General features: G+C 41.5%; 1 protein-coding gene, 1 long non-coding RNA gene and 1 pseudogene across 3 annotated transcripts; 2 read left to right on the top strand and 1 right to left on the bottom strand.

Moving 5' to 3' along the window:
- Nucleotides 1-1,659: 1,659 nt before the first annotated feature.
- LOC148868617 (tyrosine/DOPA decarboxylase 5-like) lies at nucleotides 1,660-3,021 on the bottom strand (annotated as a pseudogene).
- Nucleotides 3,022-7,447: 4,426 nt separating this feature from the next.
- LOC148868616 (F-box/LRR-repeat protein 3-like) lies at nucleotides 7,448-14,433 on the top strand. 2 transcript variants are annotated; one of them, XR_016106541.1, is made up of 9 exons: nucleotides 7,448-8,422; nucleotides 9,458-9,583; nucleotides 10,793-10,897; nucleotides 10,985-11,378; nucleotides 11,466-11,595; nucleotides 12,477-12,771; nucleotides 12,874-13,125; nucleotides 13,533-13,777; nucleotides 13,886-14,433. XR_016106541.1 is itself a non-coding variant. In XM_088967526.1 (8 exons), exons 1-8 carry the CDS (start codon nucleotides 7,796-7,798, stop codon nucleotides 13,581-13,583), a joined length of 1,980 nt encoding a protein of 659 aa, XP_088823652.1. In that variant the 5' UTR covers nucleotides 7,448-7,795; the 3' UTR covers nucleotides 13,584-13,848. The 2 variants fall into 2 exon arrangements, 1 of the variants encoding a protein (XP_088823652.1); XM_088967526.1 differs by lacking the exon at nucleotides 13,886-14,433 and having other exon boundaries at nucleotides 13,533-13,848.
- A 3,631-nt stretch (nucleotides 14,434-18,064) lies between these two features.
- LOC148868615 (uncharacterized) lies at nucleotides 18,065-19,917 on the top strand. Its single transcript, XR_016106692.1, has 3 exons — nucleotides 18,065-18,860; nucleotides 18,935-19,291; nucleotides 19,375-19,917. It is a non-coding gene; the product is annotated as an uncharacterized LOC148868615 (long non-coding RNA).
- The last annotated feature ends 2,143 nt before the right edge of the window (nucleotides 19,918-22,060 follow it).

Raw genomic sequence — 22,060 nt, 5'->3', positions numbered from 1 at the left:
TTTTCAGATTATGGATTCTGTTCTCCGAAGACATTGCTCGTTTTTCCCCAAATAACATGCCTATGTTGTGTATTTATGTGATTTTTTTTTCTTGTATGTCATATTCTCTTGAAATCAATTTATAGAGATTTGGAAACTTTTTCTTTATATCGGGCTCTTTTGGCATGTTTTTTTGAGAAGATTTTTTAATAGTTTTGACGGTTAAAAAGACGTATTGAGTTTTTGTAAGAAGATCTGAGCATTCAGAAGCACATTTGACAAATGTACGTCTTTCTGTGCATTCATCACGAGAATAAAACGCAAAAAACATGGAAGAACTTCATTTGGAGCTTCCCGAAATCAGCCCAAAATAGACTTGTCACGTTTTTTTAACATTCCGACTTTAACAACCAGATCTTCTGCCAAAAAAACAAAAATAAATTGAAAATATATAAAAAGACATACCAAACAGGCCCTTCTTTATTACAAAGAGAGATCGGGCAGATCAAAATCTTGGTATTGCCATACGAGATGCACGTATTTCAGGATTTGGGAGACGGGATATGCAAAAACTAGCCTCGCCCCGCTCCTGTTCCTAGACGGCTAGACTCTTGACGAAGGCGGAAATCTTCCCACATCTCCGCTGCAACCGACTTTATTTGATGAAAGATGGGCAGTTATAATGCTCCTCACACAAGGCGCCTCACATTGATTTCATATGCATATCTCAAATGTATTGAAAATATCTCCCGTGAATTGGGATCTGTCTGGGTTAGGTTAGGACTTAGGTAGGTAACTGGGTACCCTGCTTTTAAAGATTCTAACTAGTGATTATGTTTGATTTGCCACCACATGCGCACTGCGCCTCTGACACATACTAACAATGCTCTCCCTCGTCGTCTTTAGCTAACTGCCAAACAAAAAAGGCAGTCAATCCATATATTAATATTTGATATGTCCCATTTGGAATCTTAATCACTATCTATTCCGATGCCGTCTACATTACTTTATAAACCCGGTTTGTTTTCCCTAACCATTTCTTTGAATTTTCTTTTAATTTAGCAATAACAAAATAACAGTTTACTGCCATGTGGCAGATGCTTATTGTCTACTTTTCCACGTGGCGAGAGAATGATGGAAAAAGGCAACGACGAGATCTGATCGTGTATGGCAAGGATCATGTCCAAATAAGTTATACGCTCAGCACCACCAACTTTGCACCTCAAATAACAATTATGGCCTCTCTCTCTCTCCACTCCATACTACACAGTTGTCTTTCGATCAAAAATCGTTACATTTGTTTAGTTTTTTAAGAAAGACTACTTTTTGACTTCTAATTACGTTTATAGATGGGTTCGCATCTGCCCCCACAGACTTGCCCCCAAAAACGTCTCACGAAACTTAGGCGCAACGCGTCTCATAATACACACGCATTAGGATGACTCGTGCGGTCTCTATTTCACGCCGTTTGTATCACGCCCGTTAATTCTTTCTCGCCTAAAAGGGTTTCTTTTCCCCCATTCTGAGTACTCTTTTTCCTATTCTACTGTGAACTGAAACCCTTAGCACCCCCTTTCGTAACCCACCCATCGGAGATAAACTCTTTCGAGTTCTGTCGGTCCACGCCGACGACCATACAAACGGCGAGAAAGAGAGAGAGAGTATTAAGAATCGTTGTTGTAAAATCAATAATAATTTGATAATTTCACAGTAGAAATAATTCAATGTAGATGATTTAATAGATACAAAAGAAATTTAAGAAAAAAATTACAGATGATGAATACGAACAAAATTAATGAACCCAAGTAATTAATTTCTTTTATTTTTTTCCTGGGTCTTACTCTTTATTTTGTAAGTTTGAATTAAACCCTCAATTCCATGAATACGGAGTGGTGGTCGCAGGTCGCCACCTTAATCAGCACGCTTTGAGAACGGCCTCTGCATGTTCCTGCACTACCTTCCATGTCAAGTTCACATGGCGGTCCTCCGTAAGGCTTGAACCAACAGCGAACATGATCAAGTAAACACCCCCAGTCACGACTCCAACAACTTACGGTTGATCTCGTTTGCACGTTCCAACTCCGACGATTGCCTAAGCGTCTCATCCTCATGATCCTTCACCGCCGGCGGTAGCAGCCGGAAGCATACCATCGCGAAATTCCTCAGCCCCACAATCTCAAACCTCTTGTCCATGGTTACCTTCTCTTCGAAGTGCTTAGCCATTTTCACGTGGGTCCTAAGGAAATTTCTTAGGTTGGCCACACCATAGCTCCGGAGCACCATCCAGAGCTTCATGGCTCGGAATCGATGACTGAGGGCTATTTGCCAGTCTTTGTAGTCTATTACTTGCTTTGATTCAGTAGCTCTGTTCCTCAAATACTCAGGACTGGTTGATAGGGCCTTAACAAGGGCGCTAGGGTCCTTGACCCAAAGGCAGCAGCAATCGAGAGTGGTGAAGAACCACTTCTGTGCATTGAAACTGAATGAGTTTGCATCCTCTACCCCATCGATAAAGTGTCTGAACTCAGGACATATGCATGCACTTCTGGCGTATGCTGCGTCGGTGTAAACCCAAACTCCATACTCTTTGGCCACTACGCATAGAAGAGCAATTGGGTCGATGGCTGTCGACGATGTAGTACTGACAGTAGCACAGAGGGATAATGGGATGAGCCCAGCTTGTATATCTGCTTGGATTGCAGGCTGAAGAGACTCGGGGGCCAGCCCGAATGAGGTGGCCTTACTCGTTGCAACGGCACAAAAGTTGTTTGGAAAGATCCCTGTAATCTGGGCAGCTTTCTGGAGTGCATAGTGAGTCTGATCTGATCCATAAACCACCAACTTCCCTATGTTCCCCCTACCAATTCTGTTCAACATCCGATCTCTGGCTGCCGTGAGCGTGCATGGGATGGCTTCACAGGTAGTCCCTTGTAGCACACCACCACCGTTTCCAGAGAAGAGGAAAGACTTGGGGAGTTTAAGCATCTTGCCAAGCCAATCCATGACTATGCACTCCAGCTTTGTGGCCGCTGCCGACGACATTCAGTTGAACCCAACGACATTAAATCCGGTGCTAAGCATTTCGCTGAGAAAACCAGCGACGCTACCGCTGGAAGGGAAGTAAGTGTAGTAGTTAGGGGTAGGGCTGTTCACGGGTTGGGTTGGGTCGGTTTAATGACATTTTTCCAACTGATCTGACCTGGTCGGGTTACCTGAAATTAAAACCAAAATCGATCCTATGTTAAGCAAAACCGATCTGATCGGTTTGAATCGGGTTGGGTCGGTTTCGGCTCTAAGTTGAGGGGCTAAGGGGGATGGACCAAGTTAGAATAAAAGTTATCAAGAAAATAGAAAATCAAACTGTATTAGAAAAATAAAGACCGGAATTTATATATTTTAATAAACCTTCTAATCTAAGTAAAAAAGAGCACATAATTCTAATTGTAATTGGTTGCCTATTTAGTGTAAAAGATCATAGAAACCAAAATCCTTTGATTCTTTTTTTTTTTACTTTTTCAAAAAATTTCTTGTTCACTTGTTTTACAATACTTGCCATTAATATAATTGCTAACTAGAAGACTAGAAATTAAGTTAGGTTGTACATAGGATAGAAACAACTTAATTAAGTAGAAACTATATAGGTTGTAACTAATAAATAAGAACTAACTACTAAGTCGGTTCAGTTTAGATCGATTTCGATTTTCTCACATGAAAACCAAAATCGATTTGAACCATCGGTTTTTGATTTTTTATAATCCAAAATCGATCGGTGCTAAAAAAAATCCGAAACCCAAAACCTAATAAGTCGGTTTGGTTGGATTGGGTCTTCTTATGAACAATCCTAATTAGGGGGGCGCCGAGAAAACCAGCAACGCTTACTTTCCTCCATTACGGAATATTTACCTTCTCGTCGTTTGTATGGCCGTCGGAACTTGAAAGAGTTTATCTCCGATGGGTGGATTACGAAAGGGGGCGCCAAGGGTTTTAGTTCACAGTAAAATAGGATAAAGAATACCCAGAATGGAAAAAGAAACCCTTTGGGCGAAAAGGAATTAATGGATGTCATACAAACGGCGTGAAATAGAGACCGCACGAGTTATTCTAGTGCACGTTGTCGCCTAGATTTCGTGGGACGTTTTTGGGGGCAGATGCGAACCCCGTTTAGATGCGTACAGTTGTCTTTTGATTCCATGCACTGCGCCACATCATCATATTTTTATCATGTTTATCAACGAACGAGTCACCAACACCGAGTTTACTCGGATGGATAGACCTTTGACGTTAGAGTCATGGTTGAGTTGCTCCCAGCCTATCACAGTTCTCCATTTGCTGTAAAGTTAGGGTACTTTACACTTACAGGGAAGATTTTTGCGCATTTATTGTGCGCAGGTCGCCTATGGTTCTTCGACGTGACGAAAAGTTAGCCACGTGGCAAATCAAACTACTTCTATATTGAAGCTCTCCAGCGTCCAATGAAAGATTCGCACGTCATCATTCACAAATCGGTAATTTTGGCTTGGATTTCTAGCAGATAAAGGGCAATCTTTTGTCTTGAATATCAATAAAAACTAATATTTTTATAAAATAATTAAAATAAGATAAACTTTTTAAAAAAATATAAAAAAAGGGCACTGGTTCATCGTCTTCTTTTTCTTTTTTCTCTCAGAAAAATATTTTACAATAATAAGCGATCGAAAAACCTTTTTACAATAAAAGACAGTAAAAGAACTTCAAAATACTTCTCGACTGGACGAACAGAAATTGTTGCAGAACGGAGGACAAACGATGTGGATGTGTTCTCCTGAAATTCGAGGTGGAATATTTACTCATTTAGTGCAGATGTTAAGAGGCCAACAGGAGTCCAGCTTTGGTCAGGGCAAAACCCCTTCCAACAGTTTTTATAACATTACATTGAGAATATTTCCAAATTTATGTGATTTATTTCATTGGAAATATTTTCGATGTAAAGATTATAAGGGGCTGCTCAAACGGTGCGAGCACCAATTTGCCATGACAGAAGTCGAATTCGGCCAACAGTGCCGATCTGCTGTGTTGTTTAGTTGGGCGACGGGTGACTCTTTCACCGGAGAGACGCTCTCATTTTCCAAGTTTATTTTTCCCGCTTTACAAGTTACAACAAGACGTTCCACACTGTGGGACGCCCTCTTGTGAGGCGCAGATGTGAACTCCTACCTAAAATTCTAAAAAGTAGAAACGACCCTCAACCGCAATGATAAAGGTATTATCATATTTCCAATTTCGGTTATTTTCTGTTCCTATATATGCTAGTTTTCTACATCAAGGATGCTTTTCCCTTTTGATAAAGACAGGACAATATGATGAATAGGCAACAATTTTTAATGTCTTATTGGTTTATTTATATTTAGGATAAAATATAAAAACCTCTTTGAAGTTTCTGATAATCATAAAAATGCTTCTTTAATTTAATTTTAACAAATATCTCCCCTGATTTTTTGAAAAGTCAATAGAAACCTCCCTTCCGTCATTAATCTAGATGGAAAATGTATAAAATCACAAAATTACTACTGACTAATTGTTAGGGTTTCCTTGAAAATGTATTAAAAAATCTAAAAATGCTCTCATATGATTAACATCACTCTAACGATTTTATGAATATTTTTTTTAGAGCAAAAGACTAGAGTTTGAACCCTAACACTACTAAACACTTGCATGGCACCATCATTCAAAATATTCCATTCACCCAAGAATATTTCCCATTTTCTAAAAACCATTCTTCACCAACCACAGTTTTTTATCGGCAATTATTCTTCACCAGCAGCTGTTCTTCATTGTCTACATATCTACATATCTACTTCCCCCCTCGAGCAATTTCTCACCAACGTTTTTTTTTTTTTTTTTCCCGTTTCTCTTGCTATGAGGATTGCATTTAACAAATAGATGTGGGTATTCTCACCAATACCGCATGGAAACATAACCAAGGCTCTCAAGGACAAGAAATCAATTCTTCTGTGATGTAATTTGTTAACGTTTTCTTTTGAAGGTATTACTAACATCATTGGTGACTTGTAAGTTGAGCAACCAGCAGCCAAGTGATAAGAAATTGGAGAGCAAACAAAGTTATGCTTCATCGAATCCAAAAACATAGAAATAATAAAAGCACAAATTCATTGAAGCCCACAAAAAAACCAAATCAAGGTTCAATAAATGACATTTTGTATGATCCAAAATGAGAAAAGAGATGCATTCAAAAGTGTTCATAAATACATAAAACCCAAAAGCAAAATAGGGGGAAAAGTTGAATAGTGTAACAATTAGTTTTATTTCTGATATGCAATCAAACTCAAGAATTCATCATTTGGCATTTCCACTAGAAAACCAACATCATAAATTACTCGGCCTTTTAAGTTGATTAACACACTTCTCAGCCAACCTTCTAGTGAAGAACAATCACCTACAACAAACAGTTCACCTTCTAATCTATAGCTAAAGTTCAAATTTTATCTGTGCTTTCCTGTGCATAAACCAGAAACGTTGCCTCGCTTCTCTACCAGGCAATCGCCGATGGTCAAATGTTGTTTCCCTTCCTGATTGGAGCAAGTTTCAGGACTGAAAGAGTCAACGGCGGTTTCTACCTTTTCTTGAGTCGATGAAATTTTAAGAATAGGAGATTGAAAGAGGTGAAAATGATAAATATTCTTCCAGGGTTCTTCTGTTCGTGTGTCGATGGAGTTAAAATGGGAGATTAGGTAGAATGGGTACGAAAGGGAGGTTTCTGTTTATTTTTTTCAAAAGGGAAGTATTTGTTAAAATGAAACTAGAGGCAAGGCTTTTTATAATTGTCATAAAATTCAGGGAAGATTTTTCTATTTTATCCTTATATTTATTGTGGTGTTCGTACTGCCTGCACTTGCATCTGTCCTTCCTCAAATGTTCCCTCCACCAAGTAGAGATGGTCTACGTAGAGGGATAGATTGTTGAAGAAAAATAAAACGACTCTGACTTTTCCTCCCTAGTACCAAACGTACCCTGTTAACTCCTCCACGTCACTATATACTCTTCTCGTCCTTTCCCGTACGAAAGCATCTACTTATATAGAATGCCTAAAATGCCCTTACAACAGCCATAAAATGGCGTTTATTTTTTTTATCTTTCATTTGCAAAATAGGGAAATAATATAATTTGATAAAATTGCGAACCACACCCTGACGTTGGCGGACGATGATTACTCTCAACACCTGTCGACAACGACCGACAGGATCAATACGCGTGGCAAAACAAGAAAGACTTGTAGCATCCATGTGAGGTTGCTCAACATTTCTGCTGACACATTAATAAATAAATAATTTTCTGCACGCCTTGGGAAAGGGGTAATTTTGTTTTTGATAGATAGGGAGCAGGGGTAAATTTAAGTAAATAAGGGGGGTGATTTCGTCATTCCAGCAACAAACAAGAAACACCCAGCCAGGCAGCCACCTTTCCGTAAAGCGACCAACGGACTAAGGCAAGGCTGTTAACAGTAATTTTGCTGTAACGTCTTCTTCCTCACTCTGCCCCAAGCAGATGCTCACCAACCAGAGCTAAATGTTTTCGGTTAACCGTTGAATTATATAAAAATAATCCCAGGGCTCTTCAACTTCAACCACTCGAAAAATCCGATTTCTAGTCCCTGAAAATTTCCTGCAAATATAAAATTTTCTCTATCAATTATTATCCGGCACTCCATTAATATGCTTCATCAGTCTTAGAAGAGATTGCAATTGCAACCGCAGGCGCCGCTCTCTGAAAATCCTAAATCTTTTCCCGAAATTATAAATTAACAAAGAAGCTTGGATCCATGAAGAGGCCCAGTTTCAACCCGTTCGACCTCCTCTCGGAAGAAATTCTTTTCACGATTCTCGACTGCCTCGAGGAGAATCCTCTCGACAAGAAATCCTTCAGTCTCGTATGCAAGTCCTTCTACCTAGTCGAATCTCGACACCGGAAGACTCTCAAACCGCTCCGTTCCGAGCTTCTAACTTGCACCCTTAACCGATATCCCTGCATTACTCATCTCGATCTCTCGCTATGCCCTCTGGTCAATGACAATTCCCTCTCCGTCGTCTCAGGTCTCTGTAAATCCACGTTGCGTTCCATTGACCTCTCCAGATCTAAATTCTTCTCCCACGTGGGCCTCACCAGTTTGGCCCTTAACTGCTCCTCCTTGGTCGAGATAGATCTCTCCAATGGAACGGAGCTGACGGATTTTGCTGCCAAGGCGATTGCAAAGGCGAAGAATTTGGAGAGGCTTTCGTTGGCCAGGTGTAAACGAATTTCGGATTTAGGGATTGGCTGTATTGCAGTTGGCTGCAGGAAGCTCAGGGTTATCAGCTTGAAGTGGTGTTTAAGTGTATCTGATTTGGGGGTTGGTTTGCTTGCTGTCAAGTGCAAGGAGATCCGAAGTTTAGATCTCTCCTATGTACCGGTAATGCCTCTTTTTTATTCGATTTCTTCTTATCTAGTTTATCATTTAGCAGAGTTGCTTGCTTCTTTGTTCAGATCCCTTTCGCCAAACAATTAAATGGATCTCTCTCTCTCTCTCTCTCTCTCTCTCTCTCTCTCTCTCTCTCTCTCTCTGTCATACACACATACGCACACAGTGGTATCTTTTCTTAATTATCATAGGTTATCACACTTTAAGATTATGCTGTGTAAATTGATGATTATAAGGGGCTTGATGTTTTATTCTCCATATGCTGAATTGAAATGCAATTGCTTTGTTTACTTCAGATGATTGGGGAGTTTGTTTCCTCTATGTTTGTTTTCTTTATTGATTACATTAATTCTAATTTTGCATTTTCTTAATTTGGTTTCATAGATTTGTAGATTATGTAATGTCTTCAGTTAAGATTTCTAGAGCAAATATGTATTTTTTCCTAATTTAAAAAAAAAATCATACTTATTAATTCACTAATCAAAACTAGAGATTTACCAAAAAAATCAAAACACCAGGGTGATCCACAACTTCACAAGTGCATGTGATCTTTCATACTAATTGGGTTTGTAATTCCCTGTGGCTGATTAGGCTGTTTATTCAATGCAAATCTGTACTCTGTATAATGAAAGCAGAAATCCAACGTTCTGTTGTAACATGGCAATATATGCAAAACGAATGGTGCATGAAGACTTGGTCATACTTGTATATTTTTCCTCTACATGGTCCATAGTTTGGGAGGACGTTTACCTATATTGACGGGATGGGTTTAAACTTTAAAGCTAGAAGTGTATTACTGAATCAAAATGATGAATCTAAATATTAGATACTCTGCACGGTCATATTTGTTGAAGAAATTTTCTTGCCATTCATTTACATGAAAACTCCTGGTCTAGATGTGTATTTCTCTTGCAATGATTATTCTGTGACATAATTTACTGAACAATTCCATTTTCTTTATTTATTTTCTTTGACAATAATATTTTCTGCAAAAACCTCATCAAATTGAAATTCTTCATTGTCCAGATCACCAACAAATGCCTGCCATTTATCTTTCAACTACAGTATTTGGAAGATTTGGCTCTTGTAGGATGCTTAGGTATTGATGATGAAGGCCTTGCAGCCTTCAAACAAAAGCGCCCATCCCTTGAGGTACTATTAGTATGCAAATCATCTTTTTATCATTATAATATGCAATTCATTTTATGGCTACTCTTGTATAAAAGAGAAGTGTCTGATCATTTTTATGTCTTGATTTCAACTCATGATATTGCACTGTTGCTTCGGTCTCCTAGAATTTTTTGTGCAATTATAATGAAATATGTTTTGCTAATACCAATTGCCCGTGCTGTGTCAAGAACTAGAGAAAATCTGACTTAAACTTGTAGTTCAATTGGTGATGCACACCATATTGTATGAGCTGTTGTTGTATATGTGCCTTGAATTCCTGGTTACGCTCTGCTCCATGACCTGACCTGACATTTGTGGAGCAGAACCTGAAGGGGGAAAACTCATTGGGTGCCCCGTGGTACAGACCCGATCCATTTTCACTTATTTGGGTCCCAAATATAATGTATCTTCTCCCCTAAGGTTTGACGGTTTTGGGTGTACAGGGCAGTAGGGTTTGAGAGAGGTTATTCATACTTGTACTCAATTGTTTGATATAGTGGTTGCTCCTCCTCCCATGGACCTAGGCAACAAGGCTGAACCACGTAAAATTTCTGTGTGCTCTTTGACTTGCTCTATTTTTCATTTTCTTTCCGTTTCTTTATTTTTCAATTGGTTTTGGATCTTTGGTTTGCTGTTTCACAATAGCTGTTTTACCAGTATAAAATCTCAAACATGAATGGGGTGTTACACAGGTTTTCTTGAAATAGAAAATTGATTGCTGAGGGAAATGGACAACTATTTAATATTCAAATGACTAGAATTTAGGGTTTATATACAATCCAAGGATTTTTTTGGTTGATCAATCCAAGGAAATTAGATAATGCATAATCATTGTTGATAGTTTGGTGCATATATTCTTGATATGTTAGAAGAATTTCTTATCTGGAAGACACTTCCTGAGTCTGTTCATCACCTGCTCAGACATGGCTTTTAGTTGCACGATATCAAAACATTTTTCATGATAGTCAATTTAGACCTTTCAAATGTATGTATACTAATACTGTGAAGTTTCTATAATCAATCAAATGTGTGTGTGTGTATTATAAAGTTTCTTACATAAGATATTGGATTTGTGACATACTACATTATCAACTGAACACAGAAAGTTTTATTTCCTATACCATGCATGAAAAACCTTTCATTTATCAAATTCCCTGCATTCAGAGAATCTCTGTCTTTGGCTCGTAACAGGTACTCAATATATCTCATTGTCAGAATGTGGGCCATGTGGGTTTGTCTTCCCTAATAAATGGAGCAGAAAATCTTCGTCAACTGGTTTTAGCCTATGGTTCTCCTGTAAGTTTGCATATTTTTATACATTTCTTAATTGTTTGAGTTGAGTTCCTCTCATTTTCATTACTTGAAACTCTGGTTGTGGTTCAGGTTACACTTTCTTTAGCTGAGGCATTCCAAAAATTTTCAAAATTGCATTCAATCAAATTAAATGGATGTATGGTTACATGTGATGGACTAAATGCCATTGGGAATTTCTGTATACCACTGAGGGAGCTAAGCTTAAGTAAATGCTCAGGAGTGACTGATGAAGGACTCTCTTTCCTTTTGTCAAAACACAGAGAGTTAAAGAAGCTAGACATAACATGCTGTCGCAAGATAACTCATGTATCTATTGATAGCATCACTACTTCATGCACCTCCCTTGTTTCCCTCAGAATGGAATCTTGTAGTCTTGTTCCAAAGGAGGCATTTATCCTGATTGGACAGCGTTGTTATCTATTGGAAGAACTGGACCTTACAGATAACAAAATCGACAACGAAGGTTTTAGTCAGATCTCAGACCTTTACCAAAATTGACAATGAATTTACAACACCATCTAGAGACTTATTTGTCTTGCTTGTTCTGCAGGTCTCAAATTCATCTCAAGATGTTCTGAACTTTCCAGCTTGAAAATAGGAATTTGCTTGAACATAACTGATGAGGGGCTCACCAACATTGGCATGTTCTGTCCAAAGCTTATAGAACTTGATATGTACAGGTTTGTAACTCGATCAAGTAGGATATCCATGTTACTTTATTATTAGACTCGGAAGGAGGTCATTCAATGACACGGAATTGGAAAGAGAAAGCAAATACAGATGGACATATTAGTCACATGTGAATTTATACCCGAGGAAGGGCCTAATATCCATTGAAAAACATGAATCTATGTTTAGCGTTTGTATGTACAATATAAACCAATTATGTAGAAATAATAGCAAATAGTTTAAGTTTTGTATTTGTGTCTATATATGCATGTGGGTATGGGTGTAAAATGTGGACTAATTTTGGGAATGACAACAAATGGTAACTGGTAATGCAACTCGAAGCAGGAAAAACCCAGGGTGTGTAAACCAATGCCATAGAAATGATAGAAAATGGTGACTTGGTTGTGTTTGTGTATGCATGTATATGTGGGTATGGGTTTTGACTGTACACTAATTTTAAAAATAATGGCAAATGACAATTGGTAATGGGACTCAAACCAGGAAGAATCCACCACTAAACATCATATGCTGCCTATGATTCCTACTGGGTTTTTGAGGACTCAGAGTATGTGGAAAGTGGAAACTGCAAAGACAGTCGATATGCTTTCTTCAATATCTTTCTTTTTCTCATAACCACACTTTTTTATCTTTTTTTTTTTCTTTCTTTCATTTGAGTACTTTCATATTATTATATTTTTGTTCTGTTTATTTTTTTTATCTTTTTTCTTGTGTTTTTGGCTTCATTGGGTGTGCAGTCAGGACTAAAAGTTAAATATTGTAAAATGACATTTCAAGTTGTCTGTCGCTTGCTTGTGTTCTCAATGTAGTCTTTTTGTATTGACACAAAAAGTTGGCCATAATTTACCTGATTGTAGTCCTTTTATTTTTTCAGGTCTACAGGGATAACAGACATAGGCATTGCGGCAATTGCGCGTGGTTGCCATCAGCTGAAGATGATTAATGTAGCCTATTGTAAAGACATTACTGATAATTCATTAAGATCATTGTCAAAATGCTCAAGGTTAAATACACTTGAAATTAGAGGATGTCCTTGTATCTCATCTGTGGGTCTATCAGCCATAGCTGTGGGATGTAAGCAACTCACCAGACTGGACATAAAAAAGTGCCATGATATTGATGATGTTGGGATGCTTTCACTTGCTCACTTTTCTCAAAACCTCACACAGGTAGTTCTAGTTCTCTTGTTGTTTGGAGTTTGAACCATTGCAGATTGACATGATATCTTTAACAACTAAGTAATAGTAATATTTTTGTTTTCTTTTTTGCAGATAAACTTGTCATATTGTTCGGTAACAGATGTTGGACTCTTGGCACTAGCAAGCATCAGCTGCCTACATTGCATAAATTTATTGCACTTGAGGGGTTTGACTGCAAATGGGCTAGCAGCTGCACTGCTGGCATGCGGGGGACTAAGGAAAGTGAAGCTCCATTTATCCTTTAAGCCCTTGCTTGCTAAATCTTTTCTTGAACACATTGAAACCCGTGGATGTGTACTCCAGTGGAGAGACAAAGCTTTTCAGGTACATTCTTTTATCACAGATTTAATCAAGCTCAATGTTTATTGGTCTAAGCACCAGCTCACTCGTAAAAATTTTTGGTAGATATTAGAAATTACTCAAAGAGAAAACAACTATACCTTGCTATTATTTCAAATACTTTTGATGGCTGTAGTGCCTGATGATCTGACAGATTGAATCCAAATTTTATCTCTCAACTTCTCAAGTTCTTCCTGACACCTTGTGCTGAGCACTTGGCATGTTTAAAATTTCAAACCAGTCTTCTATAAAATTGGACCTGGACAATAGCTCTCATAGTTATCTTCTAGTTTTTGGTCTAGTTATAACGAAAAGATACCTTTGCAATAGTAACCAATTTAGAGTACCGGGATCCTTGGGTGGTACTAATCTTAACTATTTATGTCTGACAGGCTGACATAGATTCAAAGGCTTGGAAGCTAGAGTTGGAAGATATGCCATAGAGTTACACAGTTCTTCATTAAAAAAACGAGTTATGAAGTCCTGGATTCGAAAGGATGCTGTCGATTTAGCGGAAGTTTGACTGTATAGTTGTATATAAGAGGCCAGTTCATAACATATCCTTTTTGGGTTATTTTGCTGTTATAATTGGGCGGTCTAATTCTAGTGACCTTGATGACAACACAGAGTGTATATGGTATACTTGCAGACCTTGGATCATGTTCTCTTAAGAAATTGGAGTGGATCTTAGGAAGAGTTTGAAATGGATACTTACTCTATTTATGCCCTTGTTTATTTGTTGCAGTTTTCTTCTGGCTCATTGCTTCAAGCAGTTGGATCTTAAAAAACCAGTTGGGTCAAACAGCACCGAATTTTTTAACATGAATAATTTGCTTCTAGCAAATCTAAGTTGCTGGGAGTCTGGGATCACCAATCCAGGTTCCATGCTACCCAGAGATGACCCACATTGTCAAATGGACATGACTAGAACTTCACTAAAGAAATGGTCATTACTTAACCTCCTGCATCTGTGCATGAAGCGGACACTCTCCGATTTGAACTTTTCAGCCCAAGATTTTTATCAGAATTCTAACTTTATAAACTTCTCACAGCTCTTCCAGACCTACTGCATCTTTAATAACTATGTTTTGGGATTATAGTTTGATAAACATGCCACTGTCCACATTAATGCCAATGTTGGAAAAGGGCCATTATCCAATGTTGGTCCTAGGCTCCTAGCTATCCAAGGTGTTGGGAGGGACGGGATGAGAAATGATTATAAGAAAGTGTGAAATTTTTACCTTTAATTGTATGATTATACATTGCGAAAATAGTAGAAATATTCTTCTTTCCCATGTTGATTTAGGAAGATTATTGAGAGAAAACATGTTGAAACATGTCACATAAAACAGAGTTTAAAATAAAACTATTGTATGGAAGGATTCGTGAGGGACAAGGACCCTTGATGATGACCTAATTCATGTAGTTCCAGGTACCAACTATGAACGGGTGGATAAGCCGTTGCATCAAAAAACCCTGTTCTGCTGAGTTCGGCCGTTACTTGGCACTTTGAATCTGCTACCCATACCCATTATTTGTTCCCGCATCTATACCCACCAGACACTGCCACCGTGTATTAGGAACATCTCCAATGACAAGGGAGATATTTCCCATGCTAGCTGTTATGTCATGTGGGAACAACTTACCATTACTGAGTCGATGCTTCACGATCGGTATCTCCATGAATTCTCCATTTTACCCTTTGGCATGGATCACGTGGCAGCTTCTAATCGATGAGTTTCTTTTTTTTTTTGTTTTTTGTTGAGTTTAATTTAAAAAAAATAAATGAAAGAAACTCTATGCTTATATTACTGGGCTCAAAGCAGTTTTTTTTTTCCTGTTAATAATTGTCATGTTACAAGTTACCTTTGTTTCTGTCTGGTCAAATGTGTACTAATAGAGCATGTAGTATAATTCTAGTGGAACTTATCCCATATGTCAACGGAAGCAATGGAATCCATACGACTGAGCAGGAAGCCAAGCAAAATGTTTGTTAATGAGAAGCACAGAAATTAAAAAAAACATGTAGTTTTTTAACTTTTTCAATGACTTTGATTAACAAGCTTTATAAGATTTGTAAAACTTCTTTCGCTGAATCATAAAAAATTATTTTCACCATTACAAAGATGAGATTTTTAACCAAGTCAACCAAAATCGAAATTTTCTCAATCGTTATTTGGATGCTCCAAATGGAATGAATTTTAAATCCTGAAATGAGATGAAAGATAAAAAAGAAATTAACCCAAGCTCCTGAAGCAAAATTAGCCAGCCATTAGATGATATTAAACCCGTAATATTTTGCTTTTGCCCATCTAATGTGGCTTTAGGATTATTACGGAAAGGGCATAGTGGTAATTGCAGAATAGGTAAGCCCTTTTTCTGGTTTCTAATAGCCAATAACATTGTAGTTTGTAGAGAAAAAGGGCTTTTCTGAATAAAAAGCTGGTGCCAAAAGAAAGCACCCATCTAAACGCTTAAAAAGCACTTTTTAAATAAAGACTTTTCCAAAGAGCTGCTTTCTCAATAGCCCGTTGAACAGGAGCAGCACTTTCAAACGCGGTCCAAGTGAAAGTGATTAATCACAAATGAACACGCTAGTGTTCCGTATACAGCGTGTTCGCTCGTGATTGATCAAGTAGCCTGGATCACACGCCAGTATTCGCAGCAGATCTTTTTGTGACACGCGTCTACCTTCTTTCTCTCTCTCTACACTCTTTTATCTCACCAAGCCTCCGGCAAGCGGCAACAAACAGAAGTACAAAATTACGAGTTGAAATTTCTGTGACACGAGTTGCTTTCCGGTAGGCGTTCGACCTTTGCCGCAAATTACTGATCTCCAAGGTTTCGCTTCATGTTTGTGGTTCTATTTGATCTCTCCTTTCAGGAAATGATCTCGTTCTGGTATTTTTCAGTACTATTCAAGCTTGTCGGACTTTGAACAGAATACTTTCCACGTAGCCTGGTTGGCTCGTTGAAAGCTATCGTGATTGAATGTATGATCTTTATATTTATTCCCTTATTGGCATAGACTTTTTTGCCAATGAAAACTAGGGTTCTGATGATGCACGATCTGGCACTCTGCTGGCGAATAACTCGGATATTGGACTAAATAGATCGTCTGGTCTAATACAAATGAAGTTTGTATTGCAAACAGCCTTCTGGTTAATCAAAGCAGAAAACAGGTATTGAAATGAGGAGAGGTGGTTTAAGTAATAAGCAGCAGGTGTGGAAGCACATCCTTTTGTTTCCCAAAATAGTGTTAGGATTGCAAGGGACTTAAGTAGCGTGTTGGGATCTGGTGTGTCACTGAACTTCAGCGACTGAAGTTGGTGGGTTTTAAGATAATCACATGGGAATGTTTCATTCTCTATACAATTATACATGATTTGATAAAACATATGTATCCATATCTGATACATTTCAGAATTCATCTTGATAAGCTTATCTATCCTTGTAGTTAATCTTGGCAGTTTTCATGTTTATCCTAAATTCCGTATATCAATTCCGATGGTGGGCAATTCGATCGGTCCTAACTGTCAACGACCTTGCCTCTGACTGGAGCAATAGGGAGCCTGAAACGGAGAAGATGAGGAATCTCCGGGGAGTAACCCGGTGAGATTGCTCCGAAGCTCAAGTTAGTATTCTCTCAAAGTCAAGATAAAACCAAATGGCGCAAAGTTCACATACATTGTTCTTGGGGGGTAGGGAGCCTTTTATAACCATCTCGCACACTCACTCCTAAGCTTCTGCCAGGTCGGGTATGATTATCTCTGCGCTCCTGCCAGTTCGGGTGTCATCACCTCTGCTGGGACAGAACCGCCACTGCACTTTTTGTCGGAGCCGTCTCTGCAACTGGAGATGGCGGTGGCAGGTGGCGGTGGTAGTGGCCGTTGAAGTGCGACTATCAAGCGTCAGATCCCAAGTCAGTCAGGTGCACCGCCCCTGGGTACGGACTTCCTCGGTGTCAGGCGTGGTACGGTTGTTCAGTTTGGCGTCTTGGAGTCGAAGTGCTGGAGTGGTGAGCGAGGTGAAGTCTTGAGTTCGGATAGAAGTGTGTCCCAAATTGCCATGGGGCAGGCCAGTTCGGGTTGCTGCCTTTTGTGCTTGTAAGGCTTGGGGCTTAAGGGAGAGCTCGGGTCCCTTACGGGGAGTTCGGGCTCCTTGTAGGGAATTCGGACCGCTGGTTCCTCCTTTCAGAGCTCGTGCCTTGGGCGTGTTGTTGTGCCGAGCTGTTGCCTTTGCCACTTGTTGAGTGATTACGAAGTCGAGCCAAATCTTCCTTCATCAATTGCCCCCCACTCCTCGTGTTTAAGAGACTTGCCTTGGCGCGAGGAGTTCGCTAGGTGGCGAGTGGGTTTGTCCCGTACTTCGAACTGGTTTTGACTGATAGCGCGAGGTGTTCGTCAGGATTCTTTCGGGTTTCTCGAGCGCTAAAGAGACGGGAAACGCGCCAATTTGTCTAAAAATGCTGACAGACGTGGCGGTGCGCGCTTATTTTAAATTTCAAAAAAGCGCGCCGCTGGGAGACGTGACAATGGGTCTTTTCAAATTTGAAAGAATGCGCCACTGCTGCCTTTAATGCGAGGAGACATGCGTTGTCGTTCTATCGGTTTCAAAAAGAAGTGCGTTGGCGTTTTGTCAGTTTCAGAAAGACGTGCGCCAATCACGTCTCGGTCTCAGGGGACGTGCGGTCAACGCAACTGTGGGCCGTCAGATTGGCTTTGATCTGAGCCGTTAGTTCTCGATCACTATGGGTATAAATAGTGGGGGACCCTAGTCGCTATCATTATCCTGCGTTTTGCTTCTTGAGCTCATGTCCCAGTTTCAGTTCGCGCCCAAGCTTCTAACTCGCGTTCACGTTCTCGTAATCTATTTGCTTCTTTCTAGGTGAGTACTTTCTTGCAATCCTTATTCTCCTTCTAATGTCTAGCTTGGATAGCTCAGACAGTAAGGGGGTCGGATGTGGGTTCTACGAACCGAGCTGCATCCCCCGATAGTCCTAGTGAACCTGAGGTAGAACTTGAGGAAGAGTTCGAACCCGTAGGCCGAGCTGCCTTGGGTAGTTTGGCGTCCTCTCGTCGAGGTCGGATGTTGGATAAGTTTGGGCCTTCGACCATGACACTTGAGGGGATTCATTCCCTTATTACCCAGTTCAACTTGCCTAGGGAGTAAACCTATTTCATACCTTCGGGCAGTTTCCCTTGGGAACACAGTCCTGATAAGATCGTGATATTCCGGGAGCAGCTCGCTATTGGGTTGCACCTTCCTTTCCACCCCCTCATTGTCGAGGTAATGAACCACTTTGGTGTTACAGTCGGCCAACTCCACCCGAACTCCATTCGTAACTTGGTGCGGACAATCTCCCTATTTTGCGCAGATCTTGCCTTTAGACTTGGAGATCTTCTCCTCCATTTTAATGCTTAAGAAGCAAGCAGGTCCCCTTCCCGGGCGTAGGCGGGCGTATTACCTGTCTCCTTGCCCAGGTTTTAAGCTTCTACATGAACTTCCTTATAAGGTCCCAGCGTGGAAACGGGATTACTTCGGGGTGCGAAGTGAATTGGGGTGGCCGTTCTAAACCGGGTGGGGGACGGTTGTCCCTGACGCCGGTGTTATGCTTGATAAGGAGACGACGAAGGGCCTCCGGAAATGGACACGACTTGGGCTAAAATGCTATCATTACTTGACGGAGGCCAAGCTCGTTGCGGTCAGTCTGAGTCCGGGTAGGTTCCTTACTCAGGTTTTTTTTTTTGCTTCGTTCTTTCATTTCTTTTCTGATGCCGAGCTCTTTTCGCAGGTGTGGTGGATTCGCCAAACGAACTCGTGCCGAGCTGCCCCGAGATGCGGAGCCCAAGGTACTAGACTACCTGCCAGAGGATCCACCCAAGGAGCCTGAGATGGCTCCTCCAATGCAAGAAGCGATAGGGGCCCCTTATGCCGAGACTACTTACACGGGGCTCCAGCTTACTCTGGGTCTGCTTATACGTGAGCTGGGCCCTCAGGCTCGGGAGCCCAAGGGGAATTCAGGAGCGTGTTGTCGCCGAACCATGCTCTTCAGAAGAGTAGGGAGGCCATTTACCCTGAGGAGGTCGCGGCGTGGGCCGATCTTCCTTTGAATCAGGTGGCTTGTTGCGCTATCACTCATGCCATGGTGGTAAGTCAGATTTCTTGTCGGGCTCTTTGCTTTTATCCCTCTTGTTGTCATTCTTTTGATCACTTGTTCTTCCCTTTTGGTAGGCAAATTCTTCTATCCATGCCTTGGCGGCCCAGGTGGAAAGGAGCTCGAGGCAGGCACAAGCTGCCGAAGAGGCTTTCCGTGCTGTAGAGGCGACTTCCCGAGTTGCCGAGGCGGCTGCTCGCGCTGCACAAACCAGGCAGGCGAGGTCTCAGAGAGATGTTGAGGCCATGGGAGTCGTAGTGAAACACATGGCGGACCTGAGGCTGGATTTGTAGCATCAGGTTGAATACCTTCAGGAGGACATTAGGGAGAGGACGCAGATCTTTTCTCAAGGCATTGAAGATGCCAAGAAGAAGGCCGTCGATGAGTACATCGCCTCGCCGAGCTTTGACGACCTGATGGTGGACTCGTACAGAAGGGGTTTCAAACTAAGCCGGTGGATGATCCGGAATACGTACCCCGAGTTCGATATTAGTGCCATATCCACTTCGCGCATTACTCAGGAGATAACCAACGCCACTGATGGTGAACCGGATTCCGAGGGCGAGGTAGGACCTTTGGGTACCGTTGAAATGCCTTCTGATGGTGAACAAGTAGCTCCGGGCCTGTAAAATATATATATTATTATTATTATTATTATTATTATCATTATTATTATTATTATTATTATTTTGAAATGTACACAAAGTACTTTGCAATGAAATGATTTTCTTTGGATTAAGTGTTGGTCGCTCTTTCTTCCGAACTGGCTGTATTGCCGAACTGACCATATGTCGATGCCCCTATTAGTTCGTTGTTGGCACTTTGCCCGAGCTTTTAGTTGGCATCTTTTGCCTTTGCTTGCCCATGCCGAGGTTCTTGTTAGCTCGGCGTCCTAGCCCTTTGGCTCTGGTAGCGACTTGGTCCACTTCGCTTGGTGATCTATAGGTAGTATCGTCTCAAGTTAACGATGTTCCAAGCTCGGGGTACTTGTTTGCCTTCTAAAGTTTCAAGCTCGTATGCCCCCCCCCGAGCGCTCTCTTAACTCGATAGGGCCCTTCCCAATTCGGTCCAAGCTTGCCCTTGTCGGGCTTGGGTAACATGATCTTACGGAGAACCAGGTCGTCGACGCGGAAGTTTCGCTTTTTTACTCTTGCATTGTAGTAACGAGCTACCTTTTGCTGGTAAGCTGCGGTCCGGATGTATGCGAGGTCTCTTAGCCCATCCAGTAGGTCGAGGTTGGTACGCAACCGTTTGTTTGATCGTTATACGTTTCTAGTCGTAGTGTAGGTATTTCGATCTCCGCCGGGATTACCGCTTCAGTGCCGTAGGTGAGGTTAAAGGGGGTTTCTCCTGTGATGGTTTTTTTTGTGGTTCGGTGAGCCCATAGAACACTTGGTAGCTCATCCGCCCACAACCCCATAGCTCGATCCAGTCGTGCTTTCAGTCCGCGGAGGATAGCTCTTTTCATTACTTCTGTCTGACCGTTCGCCTGCAGGTGTGCGACCGATGTGAAGTTCTGCCGGATTCTCATACCTTAGCACCACTCCATAAACTTGATGTCCTTGAACTGTTTGCCATTGTTGGAGACCAGTACCCGAGGTAACCTGAAACGACATACTATGTTCTTCCAAAAGAAGTTCTGCACGTTTCAGGCCGTAACTATTGCCAGGGGTTCAACTTCTATCCACTTTGTGAAATAATCTACCGCTACCACTAGGAACTTCCTTCAATCTGTTGCTGGCGGGAATGGCCCCAGGAGGTCGATGCCCCATTGCGCAAAGGGCCATGGACTGGTGAGGTACTTTAGCTCGGCGGCAGGCTGATGGTGGATGTTGGCATGCTTCTGACACTTGTCGCATTTTCTGACGAGCTCGACAGCCTCTGCCTTCATCGTTGGCCAGTAGTATCCTTGTCGAACTGCCTTTTGGGTGAGGGCTCTGCCCCCCAGGTGTCCACCGCACAGACCTTCATGAGTGTCACGAAGTACAAGCTCGGCTTCGGCAGGTCGCAAGCAACGCAGGTAGGGGAGCGTGTAGGACCCTCGGTACAACCGTTCGTCTATTATGACATATTTTGCTGCCTGGCGCTGCACCCTCCTGGCTGCATTGCGGTCCGCAGAGAGGGCTCCATCTAGCAAGAAGCTCGCGAGTGGGTCGATCCAGCTCGGCTCTGCTTCAAGGACGGGAGTGACCTCCTCTGCCCCACCGAGAATGCTAGGCCGAGGTAAGTCTTCTATTTACATGGTTCTCATGGTGTTGAGACTCGTGCTGGCTAATCGGGATAGGGCTTCGGCCTCAGTGTTCTCTGACCTCGGGATTTGCCTGATGAAGTGTGACTGGAAGTTGAGCAAAGCCTCCTTTACTTTTGCCAAGTATGCGATCATAGTGAGCTCGCGTGCTTCGTATTCGCCCATAACCTGGTTGACCACGAGCTGGGAATCACTGTAGATAACTATGTGCTTCGCTCCTACCTTTTGCACTAGGTTCAGCCCGGCTATCAGTTCCTCGTACTCCACCTCATTTTTGGATGCCGCGAACTCAAAGCATAGTGCGTATTCCAATTTTGTGCCACTCGGGCCACGTAGCACTATTCCAGGCCCACTGCCTGCTGGTTCGAGGAGCCATCTACGTGAAGGATCCAGGGCTCCTCATCCCAGTTCATGTTTGGCCTAACCAGGAGAGATGCCACACTGGCTGCTACTTCACGGGGTTCAGACTCTATTGGCTTTGGAGCTCCGGGCTCACCCGAACTAGGGATCTCGGG

The sequence above is a fragment of the Nelumbo lutea genome, chromosome 2 (genome assembly GCF_056320005.1).
Source record: "Nelumbo lutea isolate HS-2025 chromosome 2, American lotus-T2T, whole genome shotgun sequence".
Lineage (NCBI taxonomy): Eukaryota > Viridiplantae > Streptophyta > Magnoliopsida > Proteales > Nelumbonaceae > Nelumbo > Nelumbo lutea.
The sequence above is the reverse complement of the archived record's forward strand: the minus strand, read 5'-3'. Positions and strand labels throughout refer to the sequence as shown.